General features: G+C 39.0%; 2 protein-coding genes across 2 annotated transcripts in view; one reads left to right on the top strand and one right to left on the bottom strand.

The window, feature by feature from the left end:
- Nucleotides 1-15172, top strand: part of LOC127607401 (PRELI domain containing protein 3B-like) — a 157842-nt gene that overhangs the window by 85497 nt on the left and 57173 nt on the right. The gene's annotated exons all lie outside the window — the stretch shown is intronic.
- Nucleotides 116-12701, bottom strand: shisa4 (shisa family member 4). Its single transcript, XM_052075665.1, has 5 exons — nucleotides 12421-12701; nucleotides 10513-10690; nucleotides 6975-7111; nucleotides 6697-6888; nucleotides 116-4357 (listed from the first exon to the last, which is right to left on the bottom strand). Exons 1-5 carry the CDS (start codon nucleotides 12518-12520, stop codon nucleotides 4317-4319), a joined length of 648 nt encoding a protein of 215 aa, XP_051931625.1. The 5' UTR covers nucleotides 12521-12701; the 3' UTR covers nucleotides 116-4316.

Below are 15172 nucleotides of genomic sequence, written 5' to 3' on the forward strand. Positions count from 1 at the left end.
AACGTGGCCACTTGAAGCTGCTAAAGAGCGCAACATACTGGCCCATAAATATATCTTCTAAGTAAGCACTCGTGGCAAGTAATAATCATTAGAATAAAACAGGACACAGACAAAATACATTCCAAAGTTAAACTTTATGTCATTAGAAATAAATTCTTCACTCATGTTATATATTACAATGTCATAGCTTCCATTTTAGTTATTTCCCAACAGGTTTTATAAGACACACGCGATCAAGAGGTTAAAACAAACAAACAAACAAAAAACAACAACTAAAAGACACTGAGGAATTCCTACGTGGAGTACAGGTTAAAGCGTTCAAACATTTCCAGTGTGCTTTACATTGGCTCAGTAACTCTGGACATAAGTTTGCTCTCACCGGGTAAAATACAAATCAAAGATCAACGACATGAGCGGCGGTGAGAAGAGAGGAAAACTGCAGTTTGTCAAATAAACGTAAGGGTATAAACCTTTGAGGTTTTTTCCCTTCACATTATGATGAGAATTGATCTGATTGCCTAAAAATTAGCTACTAGAGGTCAATTTCATGACATTGGAAAGCCAGAGTATTGTTACAGTATCATTCATCAGTATCATGTTAAAACACCACAAAACAAATGAGGAGTGGGATTATAAAATATGGACTTTGATGGCTGACCCCTTTAAAATTAATTTACACTGTAGAGCCAAGTGCTCAATTCCGATTAAATGCCTACAGTGGGTAGAAAAAGTCTACACACCCCTCTTCAAGTGCCCGGGGTTTGTGATTAACAACAACAAAAATAAATAATAATAACAGCTTCAAGATGTTCACCACCATTAAAAACAAAATAATTTCAAGAGGGAAAGTAAAAACACAACAACTGAAGTACTGCGGTGCACACCCTCATATTAACAGGGATGTGGCTGTATTCAGAGTAAACCGATCACATTCAAACACCTGTCAGCACGCTGCTTCTCTCCCGAAATGAAATTAATCTTTTCTTGTATGCTCACAAAAACTTGGCCATTGAACAGTAGTTGTGTTCCAGGTGTCTTGTTTTGTTGGTGTTAAACGCACCTCGTTCAGTCAAAAGTCCAAGTGTGTTTTTTGCTTCTTTTGCAACGCGGCTGCTAATAGCCTGTGTAGTTTTATGCAAATACTGTCAGTGGTTCTTAACCTGGGTTCGATCGAACAGTAGGGGTTCGGTGAATCGGTCCCAGGGGTTCGACGGAGCCACGGAGGTTAAGTCACACCCGACTCAACATGTCAATTAGTTATGACACGCCCGCTTGGCCATCACTGGCTGCAGATGATCACACGACATTGCTTGTCCAATCAATGCTGTGAGAGATTTAGTTTGCTTAGTCGTCAATGTGTGACTGTCGTGATCGTACGTCGTAGAATAAAAAAAAAAAAAGATACTTATCTCTTGAAATTGTATTCACTTTTTTTCTGTTTTTAATAAATGTGTTTTTTTAATGTCTTGAACTTAAAAAAAAATCCCATTTTTATTTTTCACTCTTGAAGGGTTCGGTGAACGTGCATATTAATTGGTTGGGTTCGGTACCTTTAAGAAGGTTAAGAACCACTGCTCTAAATCGAGTTTAATAACATCCCACCGTTCATGTACAATGCTAGTGGGGTGAATTTTTTGGTTGCCCTTGTGTCACTTGACCCTCGCAACGTAAATCCAGTGTTAGTTTCAGGGCAATGGTGAGGCGGAATGTTGTGTGTCCAGTTAAAAAATTCAAAGCAGCGTAACTGAGCAGCAACTCCCCTGACTTGATATGTTACACCAGCAATCATTGCAACAAATATTCAACACGGACGTCAAGCTAGCGCATCCTCCTTTGACTTCAATGCAAATCCAGTTCTACTTCATTTTGGGAAGGAGAAAAGAAAGGAAGTAGGTAGCATCCTGATGCTGGTCAAGGTGCAACTAATAGAAAAACTTTGACCGACAAATGAAAAACAATGCAGTGCTTCGACTAATGAGAGAATTCAAAGTAAGCAGAAGGTAAGCATTCGGTATTTCAAGCAGCGACAATGGCATACGTACCGACAATAGCAGCGCCACACTGGAAAGAAAACAGCACTTCTAAAGTCATAACTTCACATTTTGTTACTTCTTTGGTCTGGGAAAGTTAGCATGTTTTTCTCCCCTCCTCCCCCTCCCCCACACACACACACAAATCTCACTTTATTCTCGTTTTTATTCATAAATATTATGACCTGTTCTTGTGAAATCACAACTTTTTGAATATTACCATTTTTTTTCTCATCAAATTTGAATTTTTATTCATGTTAGGATAATGACAGTTGTGAAAGAAGAGAGATTTTCCAGCAGAAATGAATGTGAAATGACGACTTCAAGTGAAATTGGTCATAAAATGCTTTGCTTTTTTTCTCCTGGAATAGTTACGAATTGATTCTAGTATAATTACATCTTATCTATAAGATATATTATAAAAATAATAACAATAATAATAATAGTTAAATAATGTGAAAAACTATTGTTAATAGCACTGCGATATATCAATTTTGTATTTATATTGCACTTAATTGAACAATGTGTGTGTTTGTTTTTTTCTTCTTTCTTCTTTTTACCCACATTCTTGCTGCTGGAGGCTGTAAATTTCACCAGTGTGGGACAAATAAGAATATCTTATCTAATCTTATCTCATCTTATCTTATCTTATTATCTCCCATGTTAAATTACATCTTTCCTTCAACTGCATTATATTTTTTCCTTTGTAAAATAACAAACTTGTTCTTAATGTATTTAGGTAAAATGACAATGTATTCTTCAGGAAATTCTTTTCCTACCATATGAAAATTGACCTTTTTATGTAATTGTAAAACTTTTCCTCATATCGAATTGTGACTTGTGTCATCACTTTGCTAGTTGTAAAATGACACACTTTTGTCATTGTGTTGAAACTTCGCTCGTACAACATTTTGGTAAAAATCAACTCATGTTTTATATTATATAATCTTATTATCTTTTTTAAATAATGTGAAAGAACATTCTTTGGCCATTTGGTTTATTGTAAAATGCTCAACTTTCTGCTCTGTAAAATAGAACTACAGAAAATATTGAAGAAATATATCAATTTCCGTCGTTTTATAGTTTGGCTCTGAAATGAACAGTGTGAGAATTTTTTTTGCCCTCAAGTTCCAACTTTGTTGTCTTTGTTTCCGCAAAAATTTGGCATTATGACTATTCCCATTAAAATGACAATGTTTTCATATTACAGTTTAATCTTGTGATCACTCTTTCATTCGTAAAACGCTAGATTTTAAAGTTAAATTGTGAGGGTTTTTTTAATGGCTTTGCTTGTTGTAATGTGACTAACTTGTAATCTGGCAACTTTGTTCTTATTATTCTCTGAAAAAAAATATTCTTCCAGTTCAATGGCAACTTTTACTCAGAATAGTAATTTTTTTATTATATATTTATGGTCTTCTATTATTACTACATCTTTACTTTTGACGACATCTTTACAAACAAAAAATAAACTTCTGATTTCTAGTAACATTTCTGATTTCATCCCTCCCTGACTTTCACTTGCACCAACATTTGTCTTGTTCTTTTTTTAAAACGTTTCGCATAATATTAAGACTTAGTTCTCATGAAAAATACTTTTTTCCATTTTTTTTCTTTTCAGCGTGGCACTTGAAAACTGCTTTGTACCAAAGCAATTACTCTTAAATGACAGACATCATGAAATCATATTTGTGGATCAGTCACAGGGATGAGCTAGTATGTTGCCTCATGTCACATTTACACTACTTGACAGCAAGCGTCAAAATGTATTTGGGGAAACGATAACAGAACGAAAAAAACAACCAAACAATGGAACGTCACAATGTACATACCCTGTGATCCCAGTAGCGGTGTACAACTCATCCAAACATTTCAGCCTGTCAAATATTTGGATGCACTTTCCCATCTTCTGGGCGACTTTGGTTTACCAAAACCATTTAACAATAGGAAAGTCAAAGCGCGGCGGGTTAATGAGGCCACTTTCTAGTCAGATTTACTGCATCTTGGGTCAAAGAAAGAGTCTTTTCAATGGCTGACCACACACTGTGCAAACACACGCAATTTGCAAAAGGGAGGACACAAGTGGAAATGTTGTTAGACTTCAAAAAACTAATATATTATAGAATTTTTATCTTTATGCTGAATGAACACGAAAGCCTTTTTTGTTGAGGTGTGTGCAAGATGTCTTTTCTTTTTCAACAGTCCCGTTTCACCCTTCACTGTCACCGACCACTTTCAATAAATGCGTGTGTGTGTGTGTAGGTGTGTGTGTGTGTGTTTAGCTGATCAGTGACCAGGATACTGCGGAGGAGAGTACGGTGGAGGAGCTGGAAAACAGAGAAAACATTTACGGTCAGGCATTCACAACATAGCGGCACAATAATCAATGGACAGGTCATCCATTCTGAAATTATTGGACAACTATTTTGCAAATTTGCAAAGACATTTTTTAAAAATGAACAAATCCTCAGGATTTCCACCTATCTGCAGATTTCTGTAGTCTCACACAAATGCAGACTGATTTGTGATTAATCAAATAAGAATTTTGCAAATGGTATGGACTCCATGATCTGTCCCGTTTTTGGGTAAATTGAAAATTGTTTTTCTTTTAAATCCAACTCAGAGAAAAAAATATTGAGAGATGAATGGATTATTAAAATGATAAATAAATTTACTGCAGCCTTACATCATATAAGGATATTTATGATGGTACCCATTTCCTTCAATGATTATTACGTTTATGTCAGGGGTGTTCATTAGGTAGATCGTGATCTACCGGTAGATCTAAGACAGGTCCTAAGTAGATCCGAGGAGTGTCGAGGAGAAAAAAAAACAAACAACCATTTGTGTGTCTTTGTACATGTTAATAATATATTTTTTTGTGTTAATGTACACTGCACCCCTATCAGTCTCATTTTTACGCAAAAAATATTTAAAAATAAAATAAAGCAGGTCAATCTTGAATTTACGGTGGCGTGTGATTATGTCACCGGAAGTTGTTAGCTCTTAGCAGTCTGCAATTGCAGCCTGTGATCAGAACTGTTGCGCTTTATCTTTCATCGTCATTATTCTCATTCTGAGTTCGCTTCGTGTACAATTCACCGAGGGCACGAGCAAAGAATAGGAATCTAGGAGGGCCCAGGGAAGCACTTTAAAACGGTATGTGTGAGCTACGATAGTTAACAGGCTGCAAAAGTGCGTCGCATGCCTCAGTTTTAGGCTGTTTCTCATCAGGTTGTGTGTGTGTGTGTGTGTGTGTGTGTGTGTGTGTGTGTGTGTGTGTGTGTGTGTGTGTGTGTGTGTGTGTGTGTGTGTGTGTGTGTGTGTGCGTGCGTGCATGCCGGTCAGGGTAGAGGTTAGTTGATCAAAAAGTAGATATTCGATCCAAAAAGTTTGAGCACCCCTGGTTTATGTAATATTCATTTCCAGCGAGAAAGAGTAAAAAATGTGAACCACCTCTCCTGTAAACAGATTTTTCTTTTCTTACTGACTTTTTCTTGAAAAGTAACTTTTTTTAAGGGGAAAAGTATCCAGTGGTTAGCACGTCGGCTTCACAGTGCAGAGGTACCGGGTTCGATTCCAGCTCCGGCCTCCCTGTGTGGAGTTTGCATGTTCTCCCCGGGCCTGCGTGGGTTTTCTCCGGGTGCTCCGGTTTCCTCCCACATTCCAAAAACATGCGTGGCAGGCTGATTGAACACTCTAAATTGTCCCTAGGTGTGAGTGTGAGCGTGGATGGTTGTTCGTCTATGTGTGCCCTGCGATTGGCTGGCAACCGATTCAGGGTGTCCCCCGCCTACTGCCCGGAGACGGCTGGGATGGGCTCCAGCACCCCCCGCGACCCTAGTGAGGATCAAGCGGTACGGAAGATGAGGAGATGAGGGGAAGTATTTTTCATGAAAGAAAAAAAAATAGTTCATGTTGTAAATCTACAAAAAGAAATCAATTTTAGTTTATTCTCATCATAAATTGTCATTGTAAATTTCCCCAGTGTGGGACGAATAAAGGATATCCTATCTTATCTTATATTCCAACTTATTTCATATCAAATATTATGACGTGTCACAAAAAATTAATAGATTCAGAATTTGCCTTATTTCACTTAAAACTGTAATTCTTCAGTCACTTAAAATTACTACAACTGTCCATTTACCGGTAATACCGTAAGTTGACGCTTTTTCTCCATGTAAAATTTAACCTGTTACAGATTATTCATACTTTATTTACCAAAAAAAATATATATATAGCTTTATGTTGTAAAATTACACACATGGTGTAATATCAAACACTGTATTCTCATAATATCTCAACTAAATTTCCATAAAATGACAATACAATATTTTCATGACATAACTTTTTCCTAGATCAAAGCACAATTTTATTCTTGTAATATTACGGCGCTTTTCTGCATTAAAATTACAACTTTGTTCTCAGAATGTTACGACTTGCGTCAAACGACCACTTTTTTAAGTGATTAAGCGCAATGTGGAGATGGAGCGCTTGTTGTAAACATTGAAGGACATGGCAAGTATTATTAGAGAGGATCTTGTGTTAAGTGGAGATAATGTCTTCAGCAATGTGGTTGCACCGCCAAGTTGGATGCGTCCACATTGATATGAGGAGCTGCGCCTACATTGAGTAAATGCACCAATTACAATGTTGTGATTACCTTGGCTGTATGCAGGATCCATATTGGGAGGAGGATAATGTCCAGGCTGCATCACGGGGTACTGCGAAGGCATGCCCGGGTACTGGGGTGCCATAGCATAGCCCGCATGCGGATACTCGGACGGCCCGAGTGGTTTTCCGTAGGCGTCGTAGAGTGGCTCAACGGGGTAGCTCGCCATTGGGATCTGCTGGGCTGGGGGACAAAGACGTTCGCATTGTGGCATGAGGGGCGACTCCGACTTTCAGGTGGACCAGTTTAAAATAAAAAGGAAAATCTACCGTCATAAGGAGTCCTGCCCCGCTGCAGCCTTCTCTGGTAGAGATAACAGCAGGAACACATGAAGCAGCATACCATGGTGGCGATGATGGCCACGAAGAGCAGGATGGATGAGGCGATGCCAGCTAATGTAGTCGGACTGATAGGAGCCAAACGACGCGGATTAACACAATGCAGTACAATGCACAAATGAAACAATATACTGTCGTCACTCTGCATATTGGCGGTTCACCTATTTCTGCTTTTCCTATGGAAGCTCTTACAAGCTCTTCACTGAAAAAAAAAATCAAGGGCAGCAACCAACGATTATTTTTAATAATCAATCTGTCACTTCTTTTGTCAGTGAATTGTTAAATTGGATTGAAAAAAGAACGTTTTAATATGCATCCCCGTATTGAAAAACAGGACATCTGCAAAAGTGATTGTTGTCTAAAGTAAAAGCAGATGTTTGCAAATGGTGGCAAATATCTTATATTGAAAAAAAAACATCTACTTTCATGAAGGACTACAGAAAATATATAAAAACCAGGGTTAAAATGTTCTTTGAAGTTAGTATAATGTTCAAACATCAAGTTTGGCACACTCGAGGTATGGAGTAAGGGGCGGGGATTCCCAGAATAATCGACAGTATAAGAGATATCAAAAAGATTTGTTTCTGACAACCCTTTTTCGAACCCATTGAAGTTGATTTGGGACTTGTTCGTGTTTAAGCGAATAGCAAACATTGACTTTGGGTGTAAGTCCGAGAGCTCTAATATTAGCTATTTCATTACAGACCAACAGGGTTTGCTGGAAGCGTGACTTAATTCCCTGCAAGGTAGTTATTGATTGACACAGTGCAATTTCAATTGCATTATTGGACAAATGGAAAGAAAATCAGCACATTCATACACCAGCTGCTCATTTGCTGACAACTTGTAACTCACCAGCGCAGGCGTCTCCTCTTAAAGTCGTACTCGATCAAAGTCACCACTATAGTAAAGCTGGCAATCCTAAATGGACAAAATTAATTCCTGCCCCTTGAAGCCACACATTCTTGTGTTGAATAATTTAATCATGATATTTTAACTGACTACTCGACAAATCAAAGGGGATACTCACTAAAAATAATGGATTCTAAAAATATTTGAGAGTTGCAGCCCGGGTCGAGGAAGTATGATGAAGTGATACATCGCGACTAAGGTTCGGGCTTTCTATATTGGGGAGGTTAAATTAAGATTGGATTATTAACAAAAAAAACAGTATGTGTGTACTGTGCACGCGTATTTGTTCTGTAAGACATTTATTTTCAAGAACAATGTAAAATGATTGGGCGGCCCAGTAGTCCAGTGGTTAGCACGTCGGCTTCACAGTGCAGAGGTACCGGGTTCGATTCCAGCTCCGGCCTCCCTGTGTGGAGTTTGCATGTTCTCCCCGGGCCTGCGTGGGTTTTCTCCGGGTGCTCCGGTTTCCTCCCACATTCCAAAAACATGCGTGGCAGGCTGATTGAACACTCTAAATTGTCCCTAGGTGTGAGTGTGAGCGTGGATGGTTGTTTGTCTCTGTGTGCCCTGTGATTGGCTGGCAACCGGTTCAGGGTGTCCCCCGCCTACTGCCCGGAGACAGCTGGGATAGGCTCCAGCACCCCCCGCGACCCTCGTGAGGATCAAGCGGTACGGAAAATGAATGAATGAATGTAAAATGATTTTGAAATTCTAAACTGTTTTGTGCTGTATTTCTGGTTCAAACGAAGAAAATAGGCAATAAGAAACAAGAGACATAAAATATTTGCAGTTTTTCACTATTTGCGGCAAGGCTCTGTTCCTCTTCTGTTATGAGTCATATGTGTGTGGGTTTGACTGTTTTACTGTAATTTCCAGCGAATAGCGGGGGATTACCTTACAATGGTTAATATTTAGCAACAAAATGACCGCTAAAAATGGTAGAAAAAAAGTGACTCGTCAGGCTCAGAGTGATTGTTTTTTTTTAAACTATATCCACAATAGAGCCCATCCCAAAGAGATTAAATTCACATTTACATAATGAAGATGACGCCAGGAAAGCTTCATTTTGTACTGACAGCATGCAAACAAGCTTCCACTTGAGTTGCTTTGCCTAAATTCTTCACTTGGCGACATTTACTGTCAAGCACTCCTAATTATTGAGGGACCTACTCTTGTGACCCTATTCTTGTGAAACAATTTTAGTTGCAGTTTGAGGTAAATTTCTGCAAAACTATCCCGTCAGCTCATGTCGCAAGACCTCATCGCCAGGCTGAAAAGAATCGACTCAGATGATGACAGAATGTCACTCATCAGGCAGCGACCTAACCCAAATTTGCATGTACTGTACTGTACTGTACTGTACGTCAGAACACGCTGAAGGATATCACTTACCTACACTAGCACAATAGTCAGGTCATAATGCAGTAAATACTACATTTGTATAAAAAGCACTACAAGGCCCAAATATAAACCAATCAAATACAAAACTGAAAATGTTTCTTTTCCTTTCTCACCCACCCAAAGTCAGGAGGGACAGGCTTGAGATAACCAGCAAACACGACAACAAGCACTTCAGAACATCGATGGACAATGAGTTAAGATATAAGATAAGATAAGATAAGATATCCTTTATTCGTCCCACACTGGGGAAATTTACAGCCTCCAGCAGCAAGAATGTATGTGGAAAGAAGAAAGGAGAAAGAGAAAAAAAAAACAACAAACATCTTTCAATTAAATACAATATGAACACAAATGGATAAATCGCAGTACTATTTACAATTTTCCTGCACATCATTTAATTATTATTATTATCATGATTGTTATTTTTCATTCATCAGCCTGACAGCAGTCGGTAGGAACGAGCGTCGGTATCTCTCCTTCTTGCAGCGCGGGTGTAATAGTCTCTGGCTGAAGGAGCTACCAAGTGCTGTCAGGGCGGGCTGGAGGGGGTGGGATGGACTGGCCATCATAGCTTTTAGCTTAGTTAGCATCCTTCTGTTGCCCACCTCCTCCAGAGTGTCAAGGGAGCAACCCAGGACAGAACTGGCCTTCCTGACCAGTCGCTCCAGTCTCTTTCTGTCCCGGGCTGAGATGCTGCATGCTGTTAGTTTCTTGTGGTAGTTAGTAAGCTTCCATTCTGTTAAACAGAACATGTGTGCCAGATATCCTATATTTATGTTTACAAAATGAGACAAGGCGGCACGGTGTTCGACTGGTTAGCATGTTGGCCTCAGTGCTCCTGTCTGGAGTTTGCATGTTCTCCCCGTGCCTGCGTGGGTTGCCTCCCACATCCCAAAAACATGCATGGCAGGTTGATTGGGCATTCCAAATTGTCCCTAGGTGTGATCGTGAGTTTGTTTGTCTATGTGTGCCCTGTGATTGGCTGACAACCAGTTCAGGGTGAACACCGCCTACTGCCCGAAGGCAGCTGGGATAGTCTCCAGCACGCCCGCGACTCTTGTGAAGATAAGCGGATTCAAAAATGGATGGATGGAAAATGAGACAAGCGATTCACGGTTCGACTCTGGTGGTTCATTCAACGAAGGCCCATACCGACCTGAACTGGAAGAGCATGCAGCGTTTCTGTTCGCGCTCCGTAATCATCTTGAAGGCGTCCAGGCAACAGTAGCGGCGATGACAGTTTCCGCAGCAGAAGGTGATGAGTGGGCAGTCGAAGCCGTTGTGCCATGTGCCGTTCTTATCCACGTACCACAGGCAGTCCTCATTGGCTCCAACTGCAAAAAAAGATGCAAATGCAACATTAGGGAAGAGGTATTCAATTTATGTTCGGACAGAACTGCCTTCCAGCATACCGATAACAGTTGCGTATATGGCCTTAAAACAGGATAAAACACGAAGTCTTAATTGGGTGGTGATACTGTTGGGCCACCATGAGCCATGTTCTGGTGGCACTGCCAGAACTGGCACTGGCCCCTTATCTAAGGCTTCAAGAAAATATTACTTCGCTGTAGTTACTTCTTTTCCCATGTTTTTCAGAATAAAATCTAACTATTTAACATTTGACATTTCATATCTTGTTCAAGCTATACCTTGTGGACTGACTTGACATGCACTTTTTTTGTAGAGCAGTAAATAAGATCAATGATATTTGATCAATTTAATTAATTAAATATCAAGTATTGACAAGTATTGATTTTAAAAGTATTTATGTAAAAAATATGCACTAGCCCAGGGAGGCAAGCATCCGAAAAATGGTGTCCCCACACATTCAAGTAGTGGCCTCGGACCATTGTTAATGTAAAACACTACATTTAAATGAAATCTTAATTTTATTCCCTTCACTGATAGTAAAGAAGTACATTCAAATTGACATTGCAATGTAGTACAATGCAATTTTCAAATCGCACAGGAGGCGATTTGAAACCTAGCAAACCAAAACATTTATGCACAGTAAATCTGATATTGTTTGGCATAATATATATGTCAGTCGAGGACCTTGAGAAAAATGCATATTGAATCTTAATCGCAATATTGAGGGTGGTTGGATAATTGCAATTAGATTTATTTTCAAAATCATTCAACCCCATCGGAAAACTCAACTGACAGGTACAAGTCATTAAAATTTTATTAAATCCCCAATTGTCATGTGTGCAACTTCAGTCATGACAAAGAGCAGAGGGTCTTCAGTTTTTCAAGACAGCACAGGATGGCTCACTCTGAAGACATTTATCCTCTCCCTGCAGTAAGTAGTAAATGCTCGTGATTATTGTTATTTTTATTAGTTGACTTTTGTGTTTTCATAACCTCATTTTTTTTGCATCTGCACCATAAAACACGACATAAAGACTTTGTATTCTATTTTGTGGGGATTTTTTGTGCCCCGTCATTGAGCATGTTAAACTATGATGCGCAAATCTGTTCAGATGCACCTGCATGTATTGTGATACAGAAATGAGATACAGTATGGTGCTTTGGTTGCTTCCCAACACTTGCATAACTGGAGAAAATAAAAGGGTAATAAGTCTTTTAGGGTAACTTTACGTCATTTCAACAGACTGCGAGTACTGTATTTAAAAAAGATTTGATGACCTCGCCATGCGTGAGAATACCGACCGGAAGTTAGCACACCTCCGTAGACCAAATGTGGAAATGTCCATAATGTCCATTCATTTGCGTCGGTGAGTTAATAAAGTACTCGGATGTTAAATTCCTACAGCAAGGAAAAGAAAAATTGCGAAAATAAAAAAATGTTTTAATTGTAAACTATATGGCTTACTTAATTATGCACGGTGTTTTCACTGGCAATAAACATTATAGTAGTTATTATTTTTTTTAAAAAACCTTGAAAAGACATCAACGATTCGCGCGCGAATAAACGATTTAAATAGCCCGAAATAAAACATAACGAAACGGGTAACGTTCATTAGCCAAGGTCAACCATTGGCCATGAGCAGTTAGCAAGTGGTGCGCCCCGGATAACAAGGGATTAACACCAAAGTCTTACCAGGACTGGAGCAAAGGACAACGGCTAGCATCGCCAACACAACGGCAGTCGTTGTCGTCGACAATACCACTGATGCGCTCGTACCCGTGTGAAACGCCATTCTCGTCCCGTATACAAAAAAATTACTTGATGACTAACTGTTGTTGTCACACATTATCCAAGCTGGAGAGGAAAAACGAGGCGTTTCGGCTAACGGTGGTTTATCGTCGAAAATGACACACTAACACACTGTGACGTCGTTCAACCCCGGCTCGGATGATGGCGGTGCTTTCACAGGTTCGCCAGAAAATGTCGGAATTACCGATGTTTTGTGATACAAAGGCATTTTCACCCCAGAACGCCATCTGTTTAAATAAAAACTTTGTAGAAATCAGGTAAAACTATAAGGGAGTCATTATCAATGGAATCAGCAATTAGGTAAATTAAGCACAAACCTTATGTTTGAGTAATATGTCGGTTTGACATACATCCAGTTTGGGTTTCACTAACGATCTCATTCAAACCTCGTTTTTACCTTTTAGCAAACACTATACCAATGAGAGAATTCTATAATCTGTGTAATAGGTCTCCAGTTTCCATCAGAAGGTGATCTTTATCAGGTTGAGGTATCAATGTTATTACACTGTGTTTCATACTTGTGGACATTTCTTTTTTAACAAAGCATTCTTTGAATCATGAAAATAGATGATCTTCAATAATATCTCAAAAATGTACAAGGAATTCCACTGAAAGCCCATAATTTCCTGGAGATTTATGCTTTTTTCATTGCGTGAATAGCCTCAGATATTTCCAATTTGATGATTGGTTAATCACATCTTACTTTAACGTATTCTGAAAGCGTCGGTCGAAATTCTTAACCAATTCAATAAATTTTCCTGATGCAAGAGTTTAATTTATATAACTGAGCGTAAACATCTCCAACATATTTTGAATGATCTAAATACTTGGTGGTTTTGTTATCATTTGTTTTAAGTCCTGAAGCATAATTACTTTATTACGTTTATCGAGAGAGAAAAAACGAGCTACTCTCACTTAAATTCATCCATTTGGCTCTTGAGCGTATAAAAGCTGCTTCAGTCATGTAAAAAAAGCCATTATGAGACAAATAAAAGTTTTCTTACCTTATTAACTTATCTTAATATATATTTCCTCTTTTATTTCAATTCTTATTTTTTCAATTCAATCTCTTCGTTATTTAGTTTCCAGAACCCCCGTAATGTTTTGTTCTTGTTGTTTAAAACCAACTAAAAGAATAGTAATGAATTTATGATCAGATAGTGGCGCAAAATAATGAAAAAAAAATCTGAATCTGTCACGTTGTGCCCGAAGCGATAGAATGATCGCTCCGTGCACAACAAAATAAGGAAGTGGATCCCCGAAATAGCAGACACAAAAAGAGATCTTGTCAGATAACAAAAGGAGTCTTTAATAACGAACACAAAATAACCCGACAGGGAGAATAACAAAAAGCGCTGGTCAAAATAGGGACCAGGGATAAAATAAAAGGACAACAGAAAACGCTCGTGGAAAAAGATGGCAAGGAGGGTCAGATTAGAATAATGAATATAAGTTTCACTCGCAAGAGGAAACAACGACGCGTAAATACAGCACAAGGCTAAGAGGCAATGAATAAATGCAAGTAGGAATTGGGCGAGAGAAATTTTGGCACGGCGTGGAATTCTCCGGCAGTGAGTAGACTGCCAGAGCGTCCAAATAAAGGCTGCGCAATTACTCCCTAATGGGTGACAGGTGTGTAAACGGCGGGCAGAAAGCCCGCCCTCTCCTGGCAACCACGGGACGTGACAGAATCAAATTGCAAACACGATAGTGAAACGAACCATAAATCATTGCTTGACTGCAATGATCTACAAGCATTACTCCAAGTGTACTCTTTTTCGGAATTCAGGAATGGTTATTCGCTAATAAAAGCAGTGCTTTTAATTGATATGTGAATGGTATTCGATCTATAAGGTCAATCAGAAGCATCATTAAAACCTCTCCCCCAGTATTAATGGAGCCTCTTTATATTTTACTTTGAGCGTTTCAAAATGTTCACATAGCTTTGTGCACACGGCTTTGGCTTGATTATTATTGTTGCGACAAATTTCGAACAATTAAGAGGGTGTTACCGAACCAAAATTACCCACCTCTCATCATATAAAAAAAGGTCTCGAAAACATTAACTTTGAATTTGTTAAAGAAAACAGCTACCCCTGCTGATTGCTCTGAAGCATGACAAAAACAACATTGATCACCTCTCTCCGTGCTTTCCGAAATTTCATATCATTTACACTTGAACGAGTCTCTTGAGGAAAAAAATGTATGTCTGCATTCTTTTCATCGACAAAACATGAAAACAGCCTTCCTTTTCGTGTGGTTGCGGATACCTCTCATATTAAGGGATATAATTTTGATGGAACTGAAATGCATATTTGCATCGTTCAAATATGTTTCACAACGGAAGCGGGCCCACAACAACGTCAGCATTTTTCCATCATGCGATTGGTTGCTCAGTCAATCTCTTACAGCCAAATTTGACAATAAAAATACATCTGTAGCTTTCAACACCCGTTAGTACATTAAGTTGTTTTCTTTATGCCGACGACGACTGATGGAGGAGGAAAATTTTACTTGGGCTAGCATACTTAAAAATATGTTCACGGTGCAGGTCTCAGGTGACACAAAAAGCAATGTGGGTCATTGGACGACAGCACAGCATCCCAGATGCCATAATTTAAAGGGTACATACTTT

The sequence above is a fragment of the Hippocampus zosterae genome, chromosome 9 (assembly GCF_025434085.1).
Source record: "Hippocampus zosterae strain Florida chromosome 9, ASM2543408v3, whole genome shotgun sequence".
NCBI lineage: Eukaryota > Metazoa > Chordata > Actinopteri > Syngnathiformes > Syngnathidae > Hippocampus > Hippocampus zosterae.